General features: G+C 35.8%; 1 protein-coding gene across 8 annotated transcripts in view; it reads right to left on the bottom strand.

The window, feature by feature from the left end:
* Positions 1–16,195, bottom strand: part of OSBPL1A (oxysterol binding protein like 1A) — a 393,082-nt gene that overhangs the window by 323,860 nt on the left and 53,027 nt on the right. For 7 of the 8 annotated variants that reach the window (XM_074207328.1, XM_074207333.1, XM_074207332.1 and 4 more), the window contains 2 exons: positions 9,146–9,268; positions 6,730–6,815 (listed from right to left, as the gene is read on the bottom strand). In XM_074207328.1, coding sequence (XP_074063429.1) covers positions 6,730–6,815; positions 9,146–9,268 — 209 coding nt within the window. Of the gene's footprint in view, positions 1–6,729; positions 6,816–9,145; positions 9,269–16,195 lie in introns of those variants that run through there. The other variant, XM_074207335.1, reaches the window with a different exon arrangement.

Here is a 16,195-nt window from a genome sequence, read left to right as displayed (position 1 = left end):
TGGAGAAATAAGAAAGGAGGGAGTTACGATCAGCAATGGCAATGTTGGAAAAATATGGAAGTAACTTTTGTGATGGACTTATCATAAAGAATGTGATCCACCCGTGACAGAGTTGTTGGTGTTGGAACAAAGACTGAAGCACATTTTTTGTTATTATTTGGGGGAGGGTGCAGGGCAAGTGGGGCTGGGTGGCCTGCCTGGGACCACATAGCAGGGTGATCTTTGGGTGTCTGGGGCCAGATTTAGACCCAGGTGCTCCTGGCTCAAGGGACAATGCTCTGCCTGCTACCCAGCCACCCCTACTACTATTACTATTTTATTTTATTTTATTTTGGGTCTTTTTGTTTTCTTCTTTGTTTTTTGCAGGGCAGTAGGGATCGGATGGCTTGCATGTCACACAGCTGGGCGATTGTTGGGTTTACGAGGTTGGATATGGGCTCGGGTGCTTGTGGCTCCAGGGCTGGTGCTTCGTCCATTGCGCCACCTGGCCATACCTACAGTTATTACTATTATATATTTTTTTAATTTTAATTTTTCTCTCCCCTTTACTTTTTTCGCCCAAGCAAGTCTATCTATATTCATGGGGGGAGGGGTATTTTGTTTACTTGTAAACAAGAATATTTTATTAATGTAAAAAAAAACATTTGTACAAAATGAGAAAAAAATAAATTTAATGAAAAAATAAAAAAAGAAATGGAGCCCTTTTGGGGCAGCCAGGTGGCACAGTGGATGGAGCACCAGCTCTGGAGTCAAGAGGACCTGAGTTCAAATCTGACCTCAGACACTGAATAATTACCTAGTCGTGTGGCCTCGGGCAAGTCACTTAACCCCACTGCCTTGCAAAAACCAAAAGGAAAAAAAAAGAAATAGAGTTCTTTTAACCAATTGTAACTTGTTCCTAGCCTACAAAGTCATATATAAGAGAAAATTTTTATCCTCACTTGAGAATCATAGCTTTTCAGAGAAGCTGAGATCCTATTTATTGGTAAATTTGCACATTCCCAATAAATTGATGATGCTTGGAAAAAAATAAACTCCACAGTTCCTTCTCCGGATACAGATGGTATTTTCCATCACAGATCCCCTAAGATTGCCCCTGATTATTGCATTGATGGGGTAAGCAAGTGCATCAAGTTTGATCATCACCCCATATTTTTGTTAAGGGGTTGCTCGGGTTCTGCCTCATTCAGCATGAATTCTTGCAAGTCTTTCCAGGCTTTTCTGAAATCCCATCCCTCATGATTTCTTACAGAACAATAGTGTTCTATCACCGATATATGCCACAATTTATTTAGCCATTCCCCAATTGATGGACATCCCCTTGATTTTCAATTCTTTACCACTACAAACAGAGCTGCTATGAATATTTTTGTATATGTGGTATTTTTACCCTTTGTCATGATCACTTCAGGAAATAGATCCAGTATGGTATTGCTGGGTCAAAGGATATGCTCATTTTTATTGCCCTTTGGGCATAATTCCAAATTGCTCTCCGGAAAGGTTGGATCAGATCTCGACTCCACCAGCAATGCATTAGTTTCCCAGAGTTCCCACATCCTCTCCAACATTAATCATTATCCGTTCTGGTCATATTGGTCAGTCTGAGGGGTGTGAGGTGGTTCCTTATTTGTATTTCTCCAATCAATAATGATTTAGAGCAATTTTTCAAATAACTAAGGATGATTTTTGATTTTCTTGCCTTGAGGATTGCCTTTGAATATCCTTTAACCATTTGACAATTGGGGAATAATATGTTTTTCTTAAATAAATTTGACTCAGTTCTCTATAAATATTTCAGAAATTAGTCCTTTGTCAGAAACACTAGATGAAAAAAAAAATTGTTTCCCAAATTACTTTATTCCTTTTGATCTTGGTTACAGTGTTTGCAAAAACTTTTAGGGTTTTTTTTTTTTTGCAAGGCAAATGGGGTAAAGTGGCTTGCCCGAGGCCACACAGCTAGGTAATTATTAAGTGTCTGAGACCGGATTTGAACCCAGGTACTCCTGACTCCAGGGCTGGTGCTTTATCCACTGTGCCACCTAGCCGTCCCTGCTAAAACTTTTAAATTTAATGTTATCAAAATTATTCAAGTTTTTTTTTTTAATAATGTTATCTATCTCTTCTTTGGTCATAAACTTACTCCCCTTTCCATAGATCTAACAGGTAAACTATTCCTTTTTTTCTTAATTTGCTTATAATATTGTCTTTTATGTCAAAATCCTCTATCCACTTTGATTTTATCTTGGTATAAGGTATGAGATGTTGGTGTAATCCTGGTTTCTGCCATACTATCTTCCAGTTTTTCCAGCAGTTTTTATCAAAGAGTGAATTCTTATCCCAGAAGCTAGATTCTTTGGGTTTATCAAACTGTAGGTTACTATAATCATTTCTGGCTGTTGCTTTTGTACCTAATCTACTTCACTGATCCACTACTCTATTTCTAAGCCAGTATTGGACAGTTTTAATGACTGATTCTATAATTTTAGATCTGGTAAGGCTAGACCACTTTCTTTTGCCTTTTAGTGATGAGCCTTATCATACTTGGTAGGTTGGCCCTCAGAAATTGCCAGAGATTATACTCCACTGTCATAACATTTGAGTAACCAAGGATACATCCAACCCATGAAGGGACACTAGGATAAGACTTCTACGAATCAAATACTTCACAAATTAAAGAAATTCTGTACTGATACTAATTGTTAATTTAACACTTTTTAAAAAACCAGTTAGTCCACTAAATAAAAGCAAATGACTAACTTGAAAATATAAAAGTTACATTAAGATTGGAAAGAAACAGAAGTTTCTTGAACTATAAGGCAGAAAGAGGAAACAATTCTTATTCTAAAAAATTGATAAATCAGTGCTTCATTTTTACTACTGACAGTTCAATACTTTACTGCATGAATCCTTTACATTTAAAAAAAAAGTATTTTCTGACTTCTGTGAGGGATGGGAGGAGGGAAGTGAGATTAGGGGAAAATTGTAAAATTCAAAATAAATAAATAAATTTAAAAGTTAAAAAAGGAAGATAAGCAATAAAGAATCATCAGATGATTACAAAAAAAATCTTTTCTAGTGCTTATGTATTAAAAATACTAATTTGAGAGGATTTGGGGAAGATGGCGGGGTAGGTCAGAAAATGTCAAGTTCTAAGGGGGCAGTTAGGTGGTGCATCAGCCTTGAAGTTAGGAGACCTGAGTTCAAATGCTGTCTCAGACATTTAATAATTACCTAGCTGTGTGACTTTGGGCAAGTCACTTAACCCCAATGCCTTGCAAAAAAAAAATCAAGCTCTATAAATTTTCTCCATAAACAAGTAAAAAAGTACCTCAGAGTGAAATATAGAGGGGCAAAAATAACTAAACTGGGGCAGAAAAGAGGTCTTCCTAGGACAATTGTAGAAGATCCAAGCAAAGATCCTGGAATCCCCAACCCTAGTAAAGAGTTAAAAATGCCCTAGCTAGTCCCTAACACCTCAAGAGAAGAACCCTAGGAACAGCTTGGTTGGAAGGAAGACTGACTCAGCCACAAGGATGCTCACCTGTGGGGACTCCAAGTTGGAGTCAGAGCAGGGGAAGAGAGGAAATCCCTGCTGATAAGGGATTTGTCAAGCCCAGCTGTGCTAACAAGATGTGGTTCTGGGCAAGGAGGAACCTGAACATGTCTGATGAATGCAGAAGCATTCTTCCCATACTTCCCAGAGTAGCTCACTATGGATACTTATAGAAATACTGAATTCTCAGTCTTAGTTCCAGGTCAGAAGGGAGAACTGAAGGTCATAGTTGCTAGAGGGTTCTGAGGGAGTAAGATTGTTCCCAGCAGTATGCTGAGAGGTTCCAATTGTGGCTTAGAGAGGGAAAGGAGTGCAGAGGTTGAGCCCAGGGCAAAGCTCCTAAGTCCAGAGGTACTATCCCCACACCACAGAACTAGAGGTGAATATAACGATAGGCTGCTATTTGTTTTTTAATGAGCAGGCAAAGGAGAAAGAGTACAATATAGACGGTTACTATGTAAATAAAGAAAACTGGGGTTTGTCTTCAGAGGAAGACGTTGAAGCAAAAAAAAAAAAGCCTCTCCTACCCCAAAGAATGATGTCAAATGGCTCCCTGTTCAAAAAAAAAAAAAATCCATGGCAGTACTCAAAAAAGACTTTAAAAAAGCAAATGAAAGACTGAGGAAAAACTAAAAAAAGGGAACTAAGAACACTTCAAGAAAAATGAGAAGATTATGAAAAGAAAATAAACCAAATGGAAAAGGAGATACAGAATCTTTGGAAATTAGAATTGGAGGACAGCTAGATGGCACAGCAGCCCTGGAGTCAGGAGGACCTGAGTTCAAATCCAGCCTCAGATATTTAATAATTGTCTAGCTGTATGATCTTGGGCAAATCATTCAAAACCCCACTGCCTTAATAAAAAGAAATTAGAATTGGGCAATGGGAAGCTAGTGACATTATAAGAGACCAAGAAATAAAGCAAAATATCAAGAATGAAAAAACAAGAGAATGTGAAACATCTCATAAAAAAATGAAAAACACATCAAGGGAAAACATGGGAATAATTAGACTACCGGAAAGCTACAATAAAAAAAGTATCTTAATATAATAATAAAAGAAATAAAGATTTTCCTCAAGTATTAGAAAAAGAGGGAAAAGTAAAAATGGAAAAAAATTCACTGATCCTCACCTGAGAGAGATCCTAAGAGGAAAACTGAGAAGAATATATTACCTAAATTCCAAAATCCTCAGGTTAAGGAGAAATTAGGATCAACAAGGGAAAAAACATCAAATATGGCAGTTCCACAATTAGAATTTAAAGTAGAAGTGACTACTTTAAAAGATCGCAGGACTTGAAACACTACATATCAAAGAGCAAAAGATCCAAGGTTGTGGCCAAAATATCATACCCAGCAAAATTAAGCATAACTCTAAATGGAAAAAAAAACATTCAATGAATTACCAGACTTTCAGGATTTTGTTGAAAAAAAAAAAAAGACCTGAACTAAATAGAAAATTTGACATAAAAGAACCAAGAGAATTATAAAGTAAATATCAAAGACTAATTACAATGGACTAAATAAGGACAAATTGTTTACTATCTATAATGTGGAAACATAAATCATATGTACAAGATTGTTATTAATAACAGTCATTCTAAGGAAAGATTGGGATAGAGCTAAAGAGAAAGGGATTCTTAAAAATAAAATGATGTAAGAAAAGATTTTTAAAAAGAATTAACATCTTTTACAAATGAGATGTAAGAGAACAGAAACAGGAAGTAAATGGTAGGGGAGAGCTAGTAGTTCTGGAAACCTACTATCATTGGGAATGGGTTAAAGAGGGAACAAAATATACATACATATATGTATGTATATTTGTGTGTGGATGTAGCAAAAAATCTTTTAAATTCAGAAAGAAATGAGAGGAGGGGATAGAGAGGATACTGAGTTGGAGGATAAGGGAATGGGATAAGATGGAATATACAAAGGTGTGTAGATTGGGGGAAGGTGATATTTCCTGAAGGGTATACAAGGGAGAGATTCTTAAAGGAGCAGTAGGTTAAGAAAGAGAAGGGTATAATAGCAAGTAGAAGTAAAATTGAGGAGTGAGGAGGAGTTAGGGTTTTCATGAAATGTTATCAAAATGAAAGATATGAATATATATGTATACTTGTATCTTTGTATATGTATGTAGTATGTGTATATATATATATTTATGGGTTTGTATGTGAGTATTTATATGCATAAATACATGTATATTTGTATATTATGGATGTGTGAGTGCATGAATGTATATATACATGATATGTAAATGTGTATATTTATACAGGTTTCATTGTGGCCTTCCTATGGAAGAGGGAAAGAAAAAAGTAAACAATGCATAGCAGAAAATAGAAGAAAATCTACAAGGAAGCAAAGAAAAGATGGAAATTTTGAACACAATGTGTAGTATTTATAGACTTTCTTGAAAGGGAAGCTTATTGTTTTATATTATGACTCCTCTCTTATATTTTACTGCACGTGAGAATTTTTTTCTTAGAATGTATTAAGTTTAAAATAAAAATGCATTAAAAATAATGAACTAAATAAAGAGAAAAAATTACTGTTTGCACTGTTAAAAACATTTCTTTAATTATTATAGAGATAATTGTAGAAATCATGAAAACCTTTACTCAAAAATACTTGTTTTAAATTAGTTTCATTCAGTAAAGTCACTAATTTAAAACTCAAGGAATAGAAGAATTAAATATGAATTAAACTAACTTAAGATAATTTCAAATTATTATTACAAAACCATAAGTCATCATGTAATCTGGTTTTTAAATAAAACCAGATAAATAAATGAATAAAAGTAACTTCAAGTACTACTATTAATTAAAACTCATTTTTAGTCTCCTTCTTTAAGGGTATTTCAACAATATTTGTTATATGTATATCAAATTGCTTACCATCTTAGGGAAAGAAGTGGTAAGGGGAGAGAGAAAAAATTTGAAACTCAATTTTCAAAACATGAAATGTGAGGGGCAGCTAGGTGACACAGTGGATAGAGCACTAGCCCTGGAGTCAGGAGCATCTGAGTTCAAATTCAGCCTCAGACACAGTGATTGCCTAGCTGTGTGACCTTGGGCAAGTCACTTAACTTGCAAAAACCATAAATAAATGAATAAAATAATAAATATTTCTTATAAACTATTAAACATAAGTCTTTAAAATTAAAAGCCACAAATATACCTTCAACAAATCTTGCACTACTAGTCCATGTCCAAAATAACAGGCCAAATGAAGAGGAGTCCAGCCAAAATTAGATTTACTTCTCCCTAAAAATCAGAATACAACTTGTAGGTAAATAAAGAATTTCACATTCATGATAACTGTAATAAACAGTTGTTTCTATGTAACAAAGTTACATCACCAGAATGAGATTTTCAAATCCTCCTGTACAATCTATCCCAATATTGCTTAATTTGCTTTGTCACGTGGCAAAGAAACCTATTAAGTACATGTGATATATCCTGGGTGTGTAACCCTAGGCAACTCATCTTCCCTGGTAGAAGGAATTTCCTCTTAGTTTAAAATAATAGGTCTGGTAAAAAAAAAAAGTGAAAGGAAAAGAAAGGGGATAAAAAAAATCTATATATAATAGACAAAAATAACACCTCAAAATGAATTCTGGAGAGGCAGAACAACAAAAGGTTGGAGTGAATCAATTGTTGAATCCAAGACAATTCAGAAAGTCAGTCTCACTAGGGTGAGAGTGCCATATAACCCAGGGCAGACTGGGCCCTGGCAAGCCAGCAGCGGGTCTTGAGAGCAACTTAATCAGCAGAAGTGGCTTCTAGAGCTCTAAGCTCAAAGATGGGAAGGGAGGAGAGTTCCAGAGCTCCTAGGTGAAGGAGAAATTTTTGCAAGCAACCAGAAAGAAACAATTTAAATATCATGGAGCCACAGTCAGAATAACACAAGATTTAACAACATTTATATTAAAGGATCAGAGACCTTAGAATCTGATATTCTGGGGGGCAACCAAGAATCAGCTACTAAGCAAAATTTCCTTCAGGGGGAAAAAATTGACATTTAATGAAATAGAGGACTTTCAAACATTTCTCATGAAAAGTCCAAAGCTTAATAGAAAATTTGATTTTCATATACAAGACTTAAAAGAAGATAAACAGGAAAGAAAAAAAACATAAGTAAATACTATTTACATTTCTACATAGGAAGATGATACTTATAATTCCTAATAGTTTTATTACTATTATTATTATGGCAGTTAGAAGGAGTATACATAGAGGGCATTCATATGAGATATATGATGGGAGGATTGTCTAAACAAATGAAATTAAGGGGTTAGAAAGGAGGAATGCACTAAGAAAAAGAGGAAGGGAAATGTAGAATGGGTAAATTAGCTCATGCCTTTAAAAGAGGAAAAAGATCTTTTATAGAGGAGGGGAGCAGAAGCAAATTGACGAGGGAATAATAGACACACTACTCAGTTGGGTATAAAATTCTATCTCACCCTACAGAGAAGTAGAAGGGCAAGGCAATAAGTGAAGGGCAGGGGTGGGAGGCTGACAGAATGTATGTTAAATTCATGGAGGCAGTGATCAAAATGAAAACACGTTTGAAGAATGATAGGATAAATGGGGGGAAATATCAAGGAGGGAAACACATAGTAATCATAACTGTGAAAAAAAATTGTATACCAAGTTTCTCTAATAAAGATATCATTTCTCAAATATCAAGAGATCATCATATCTATGAGAATACAAATCATTCCCCAATTGATAAATTATATATGCACAAAAATATTTATGTGGAATATTTTAGTGGAAACAAAGAATTGGAAATTGAAGGGATGCCTATTAACTTAGAAAAGGCTTAATGAGTTGTGTAACACTATTGTTATGGAATACTATTGAAATATATGAAATGACAAGTCATTTCAAGCAGCACAATTACAGAAAAAAATCTAGAAACACTTAAATAAACTGATACAAAGTAAAATAAACAGAACCAGGAGAAGAGTATACACAATAATAGCAATATTATATAATGATCAACTATGCATGCCTTAGCTATTTTCAGCAGTACATTAATCTAAGGCAATTTCAATCTCCAGAGGGAAAAAACTGATGGAGTTTGAATGCAGATTAAAGCACACTTTTTAAAACTTTTTTTGTTGAGGTTTTTTGTTCTGTTTTCTTTCACATGACTAATTTGGAAATATGTTTTGCATGTCTAGACTTGCACAATCTATATCAAATTGCTTGCCTTCTTCAAGGGGGTAGTGGGAAACAGGAAGGAAGAGAGAGAATTAGAGACTCAATTTTTTTTTTTTTTTTAAGATTTTTCAAGGCAATGGGATTAAGTAGCTTGCCCAAGGCCACACGGCTAGGTAATTATTAAGTGTCTGAGGTCGGAGAGACTCAAATTTTTAACAAAATGAAGGTCAAAAATTGTTTTAACATGTAATAGAGTAGATGAAAGATGTTTCAAATATTTCACAAAAGGTCCTTACAGCTTAAGGTAAATTCAGATTATAATGTTATTACAAACTATTCACATCCTAGAATTAATATTTTTATGCCTACATAAAAGTGGCTGGTAATGGAAGGCTAATGTAAAAATTAAGGATCTAATCACTTACCTTTGCAATTAATATTGGCAATCACTTCCTTTCGCTCCATGGTTTCTAAGAGCTTCTTAACTTCTTCAGTGTTGCCATTTCTGGCATTGTGGAGAAGTTGCTGTTCTGCTTCTGTACTCATTTCTAAGTAAGACAGTAAAAGAATGTTTCCATTACAAGAACAATGCAAGAAAAATACAAGAATGTTTAAAAAATATATCTTTTCCCCCCCAAAGAGTTATGTTTGAATACGTTAAATAAATCATCCTCTAAGAAATGACAAAGGAAAATAGAATTAACTTAATTTTGTATTTAAGAAAATAGATGATTAATTGAAAGTTGAGGAGTAGCTGTTTCAAGACTTTTTATATTTTGTTTCATTTTCCATACCAGCACTTAAAATTTTTGAGGTTATAAAATAAGGTTATTAAGTTTGTAGGAAGACAGTGGCATAAGCAGAAGGTAAAGAAAGTTCCCAATAGACCCTACAAAACATCTAAAGAAACCAAAATCTTTTAAAATAAGAAAATGTACAGGGCGGCTAGGTGGCACAGTGGATAGAGCACCAGCCCTGTAATCAGGAAGACCTGAATTCAAATCTGACCTCAGACACTTAATAATTACCTAGCTGTGTGGCCTTGGGCAAGTCAGTTAACCCTATTGCCTTGCCCCCCAAAAATGTGAAAATGCAAAGTTCAGTTTAAAGCAATTAACAACTAGAGAAAAATTATGAGAAAATATTGAAATTCTGTAGTATAAATAAATGTGGTAAGAACTAAATGTGGGAAGAACTACAGGAGAAATATGTGCAAAGCAGAATACAGAATTACTCAAGAAAGATGGTTTACCCAACAATTCTTTGAAGAATTTATCAATAAAAAGCCAAATAGCACAGAACTGGGGAAAGAAATTGCTGAATTTGAAAATCAGAGGATATGGATTTGAACCTTGTCTCAACTACTTACCAACTGTATAATTTTGGACAATACCTCCTCCAAACCTCCTCTGTGAAATTAGGGTACTGAACTAGGTGACCTCTAAAGTACCTTCTGGTTCTAAATTATGATTTCATGAATTGGGAGGGAAAAGATTCTTTAAGAGGGATGTGGGGGGCAGCTAGATGGCGCAGTGGATAGAGCACCAGCCCTGGAGTTAGGAGTACCCAAGTTCAAATCCAGCCTCAGACACTTAGATATACTCAGACACCTAGCTGTGTGGCCTTGGACAAGCCACTTAACCCCATTGCCTTGCAAAAACCTTTAAAAAAAAAGGAGGAATGTGGGAGAAGGGGGAGGTAGTTAGTTAGGGCAGAGCATCAGCCCTGGAACAGAGTTCAAATCTGTCTCAGACACTTGATACTTACTAGCTTCGTGACCTTGGACAAATCACTTAACTCCATTGCCTTACAAAAGCCTAAATAAGTAAATAAATGAAAAGTAAAACATATTCTTATGCACTATCAATTAAGAAGAATAATTTTTTTAAAAATATAATTAACAATAATGACCAAAAATCACAAATATGCAAGTATTAACTTTACCAAAGCCACCTATTTCCTAAAAATTATTAACAAGACAATTTTGAAATACATTGAGGAAGAAAAACTGGAAAGATATTCCTCTGTATATAGATGGGGGAAGGGAAGTATCAAAACTGTAAATCAATTCATAGGTATGATGCAAAATCAAGAAAAATATTAAAGGATAAAAACTGAATAAAATAAAACATAGAAAGAGAATAAACAGACAAGGATATCTAGTACTTATAGGGAAAAAAACCTGAGAGAGATCTGTGCAACCATTTAAAACGAAACCAGAAATTGTCATAGTAAATTCATGACTGGGGAAAAAATGAAAAACTGATAAATAGAACAGAACTGAGATCCAAAAAATAGAAGTAAATGTATATAAAAGTACTTGATAAACCTGTGGATAATTAATCATTGAAGAAAGAAGTCATCAAGGACAAGAATTGTCTTGATTTTCTATTTTTATTATCAGTATCTTAGTTTATTACAAGAGCATTAGATTATTATAATAACCTACTGTTTGGCCTGTCTGCCACAGAGGGTCTCTACTCCAGTTCATTTTCCACTTAGCTACCAGGGACATTCCTACAGTGCAGGTCTGACCATCTCACCAACTCCCCATTTCAATGAAATACAGTGGCTTCCTAACACCTCTTAATCAAATATAAAATCATCTGACATTCACAAACCCTTAATAATTTACTGACCCAAGCTTTTTTAGTCTTCTTATATCTTAAATCTTACCACATACTCTGTAAGTAATACTGACCTCTTTTTAATTCCTCAAGTAAGATACATTATTGCCTGCCTATACATTTTCACTAGTTAATCCTTTTACCTGGAATGCTTTTCCTTCTCAGCTCTGCCTCCAGGCTTCCCTGGCTTCTTTCAAGTTCCAGTCAAAAATTCACCTTCAAAAGTTGGCCTTCCTGAGTCCTCTTATTGCCAGCACCTTCTCTCTTTCTGATCATCTCCAATCTGTCCTGTACAAAGCTTGTTTGGCAATAGTTATTTATATATTGTTTTCCCATTAGATTGTAAGCTGTTTATGTTTTACTTTGCTTTGTATCCCCAGCATTTTATGCAATGCATAGAATGCATGCAGTAAGTGCTTAATAAATGACTGACTAGAAAATGCTTCAAATTATTCATATACTTTACACCTGGCATTATAACCAATAATAGATGTATTTTAAACCAAACAAAATCAGAAGAAATATTTATAAAATCAAGAAGGGAAGAAATATGTTATTTTACTGGGGACAAACTGTTCTTTCAAAAAAAACCTGATTTTATCTGCAATTAGTCTCAGAATAATCTAGCCTGGTTGGATTTGATTCCAAACTCTTTGCAGGTTCTTCTCAAATGATTTTTGGCAACTGCAATTAGTAAATAGCAAAGAGCTATAAAATTTACAAAAAAAAAAAAAAAAGCAGAAATTCACCCAGGAGAACAAAAAATGGCATAAATAAGCTGTGTAGAAGAAAAGCAAGTTAGCTGATAACTCAACTGGAAAACAATTATTTGAAAACAATGTAAGACTGTTACAATTTGAAGAACAGATCCAAGAAAGGGTAACAGAATTATAAGCATTCAGAGCACATTTAAATTTTAAAAAATCTATTTTTAAATAAATTATTTAAGATAACTTTCTATATTACAAAAATAAGTGACTCAAATATACAAATCCACAGAATTACAAGAGAAACCTAAAAACTTAACTTTGCCTGGCAAATTATGAGGCCTCCAAAATATGAGACCTATAGCATAAAAAAAATTATATAAATTGCCAGGAAAAAAAGAGATATCATCTACCAAAAAGCAACAATCAGGAAAGTCCAAGAAAGACCAAGCTCTGCCCCTCCTCCTCCAGCTCTCCTTTCCCCTCTAGCAAATGTATCCTCACCCAGATCCCACTAAGATCTTCCAGTCAAACCTCTTTTTCCCCCATTGACCCTCTCAATGTAACTGAATTCACACCTACTTCCCAATATTCACCCCCCCTAACACAAAAGCCCTAGAAGAACCTCTCTCTTCTAATCTGACCCTTGGGCCCACTCCCTACTAATACAACTCTCATGGCATCCTAAGCCTTTCAAGCTCCATTTATAGACTGATAAGTATTTGAAATACTTTTCAATCATTAATCCACTTCATATCTTATGCTATAACCAAAAAGATAAATGAAATAAGTATTTAAAATTAACACAACAGCTCCTGGAGTAGCACCCTGAACTACTCTAAGGCCCAGGAAGTCATCAACTACCAATCTGGTCAGTAAACAGAGACAAGTTGACCAACTTTACCAACTGCCTTCCCCCAGTACTCCAAGGTCCAACATGCTTGTGACTTGCCCTTCCAGTGCTCATATTGCTCACAATAACCTCCAGAATTCCCAGCATTGCCATGTGCTCTGCTACAGAATCCTAACATTCACAGTGTATTTCATCCACATGTAATCTCTCTCCCATCTTGCTTTTCTACTTCCATATCCAGCACTTCGTACAATGTTTAACACATAAGTGCTTATGAAATGCTTTTTCACATGTTTACCAGATTTTTATGCTTAAAAAATCCAAGAGTCCTAAATTTTGAGCTCAGATAGCATGCTTATAAAGTTTTTACATTATATGAATAGGGAAGGGATAACTCACACATTACAGAGACTTTGCTCTCCCCTAATTGTGGGTGTTCCTCAACTAAGCCCTCTTCTCTCTATTCATTCTCTGACTTCACCAGTTTCCAAGAGTCTAATTATCATCTCTATATGGAAATTTTACAGAGATCTATCAATTCAGTCCTAGTTTCTGAGTTTCAATATTTCATCATCAACAACTACCTAACAAATATTTCAAAATGGTCATCCCAGAAATGTCTCAAACTCAACATGTCTAAAACAGAACTCATCTTTCCCTCCAAAACCATCCCCTCTTCCAAATTTCCTATTAAGAGCACTACCATATTTTCAATCTCCTAGGTTTGTAAACTCAACATTACCCTTGACTTTTCACTCTCCCTCACCCCTTATGTCCAAGTAGTTACCAAAACTATCTTCATGACATCTCTTGTAGCCCACCACTCCTCATACACCTTAATTCAAGCCCCATTACCTCCCACTTAAGACTCCCAAATGATCACCCTGCCTTAAGTCTCTCACCACTCAAGTCCATCTTACATTTTGTTGACAAGGTGACTATTAGCACAAATCTGTCACACCCCCATACAAACTTGAAAGGTCACCTCCAAACACACACTAATTCTATAATAAAAGTACAACTCCTCTGTTTATACTTTGCAACCCTTTCATAATGATCCCAAAGAATATTACTCCCCTTCCCACAGCCTAAAACCTAAACATATGGATCTGTCCTTAAATTTTCATACATAACTTGTCAAAGAATCAATCTCTTCAAGACACAACAGGTTTGTTCTTGGTCTTCATTATCAAAGAAGACCAAAATGACATCACTGCGTTTAAGACAAATTACAGGGTAACCCTACTATGGCTGATCAGAACAATACAAGCTCGGAATGCTCTACACAAATAGTTCAGGTGAATACCTGGGGTGTGTAGAGTCCCTTTTCTGGACTCTTATGTTGAATCCCACTTCTGGACTCCCTCAATCACTCCAGGCAAGCATTGCAGGGGCCGGAGACAAGAATGACAAAGGAGAGAAGTACTCCATCAAGATCTCCAAGTTTATTCACCAAAACACCAGTGCCTAAATACCTTTCCAGTCTCTAATCCACTCCCACTCCTGTGGCACTTAGTAAGATAAAACTCTGGTGTTCAAGGACACCAGGTGAAGATAATTCACAATATGCCCATACACGACAGTTCCCAACAGGGGTGGGCATTCTCACTTTTCTTTTGAGCTGCTTTAATTCTGCTTTCCTCAGAATGCAGCCCCCCCACTGATGAGGGCACACCATGCTGGGTGGTTCCATGCCAGTGTCTCCCATACTGTACAATCAATTGTAAAGTTCTTCAACAAGGCCTTAACGATGTCCCAATATCACTTCTTCTGACCCCCTTGTGAGCACTTGCCCTATATGAGTTCTCCATAAAATAGTCTTTTTGGCAAGCTTACATCTAGCATTCTAACAACATTTCCAGTTCATTGTAGTTGCACCTTCTGGATTAATGTTGGAATGCTAGGCAGCTTAGCTCAAGAAAGGACCTCAGTGTCTTTTATCTTCTCCTGACAGGTGATCATCAACATCTTCCTAAAATAATTTAAACTGTCTAGATTTCACAGGCATATACAATGAGGTCAGCACAACTGCTCTCTCTACCACACTTTCTTTTGGAGCCTCCCAAATACTGAACAAGCTCTGGCAATGAGTGTGTCAACCTCATTGTCAATGTGAACTTTTCCACAGTACTCAAAACTTCTCCATCTGCTGTAATCGATTGTTCCATTAATGGATGGTGGTGCTGGCTGATGTAGCACCTGTGTTTTCTTGGTGTTAATTGTTAGACTAAAATTAGCACCAGCAGCAGAGAATTGATACATACATTGTTGCATCTCAGCTTCAGAGGCTACATTGAGTGCACAATTATCTGCAAACAGAAGATCATGCATCAACATAACCTCCACTGTGGTCTTGGCTTGTAGCCTTTTCAAGTTGAAGAACTTGCCATCTGTGTGGCAGCTGAGATCCCAGTGTTTATCCTCGGTGAAGGCATTTGATAACATGCTGAAAAAAATCATGATAAAAAAGTACAGGAGCAAGGACACAACCTTGTTTCCACTTCATTAGTGACTGGGAAATCTCCAGAGCATCTTCCACTATCTAGAACCCAGGCATGCATGTCGTCATGAAGTTGATGTACAATACTGATGAACTTCTCTGAGCAACCAAATTTTAGACATAATTTTCCATAAACCCTCACTACTGACAGTATCAAAGGCCTTGGTCAGATCTACAAATATTATGAACAAACCTCTGTTCTATTCCAGGCATTTTTCTTGGAGTTGTCGGGGTAGCAAACACCATTTATACTGCTCCTTAAACCTTTCTGAAGCCACACTGCCTCTCAGGGAAGTAACCATCTTCCAGGCAAAGGATCAGCCTATTGAAAAGGACTCTAGCAAGAATCCTGTCAGCAATATCTAAAAGAGAAATACCCTGTGATTGTCACAAGACAATCTATTCCCTTTATCTTTATAGAGATGGACAATGAAGGCATTTTGAATTCATAGGGAATAACCTCTTCATGTCATATAACCTGGAAAATTTCAGTCAGTTTTTGGATGAGGAATGAACCCCCCACCTTATAAATCTCAGCTAGAATAGAATCAGCACCAGGTGCTTTGCCACTTGAAAGGAATCTAATGGCATGCAAAGCCTCTTCTTCAGTTGAAACTTCAGCTAGGGACTGATTGGCTTCAACTTGAAATAAACAGTCAGTGGTTCTGCATTGATTGATGATGTTTAAGAACACTATAGAAGTGTTCAGCCCACTCCCTAGGGTCATGTCCCTGAAGTTAATTAATGTGGCTCCATCAGCACTGAGTGGTTGAGAAGCACTATAAGTC

The sequence above is a fragment of the Macrotis lagotis genome, chromosome X (genome assembly GCF_037893015.1).
Source record: "Macrotis lagotis isolate mMagLag1 chromosome X, bilby.v1.9.chrom.fasta, whole genome shotgun sequence".
Taxonomy (NCBI): domain Eukaryota; kingdom Metazoa; phylum Chordata; class Mammalia; order Peramelemorphia; family Peramelidae; genus Macrotis; species Macrotis lagotis.
The sequence above is the reverse complement of the archived record's forward strand: the minus strand, read 5'-3'. Positions and strand labels throughout refer to the sequence as shown.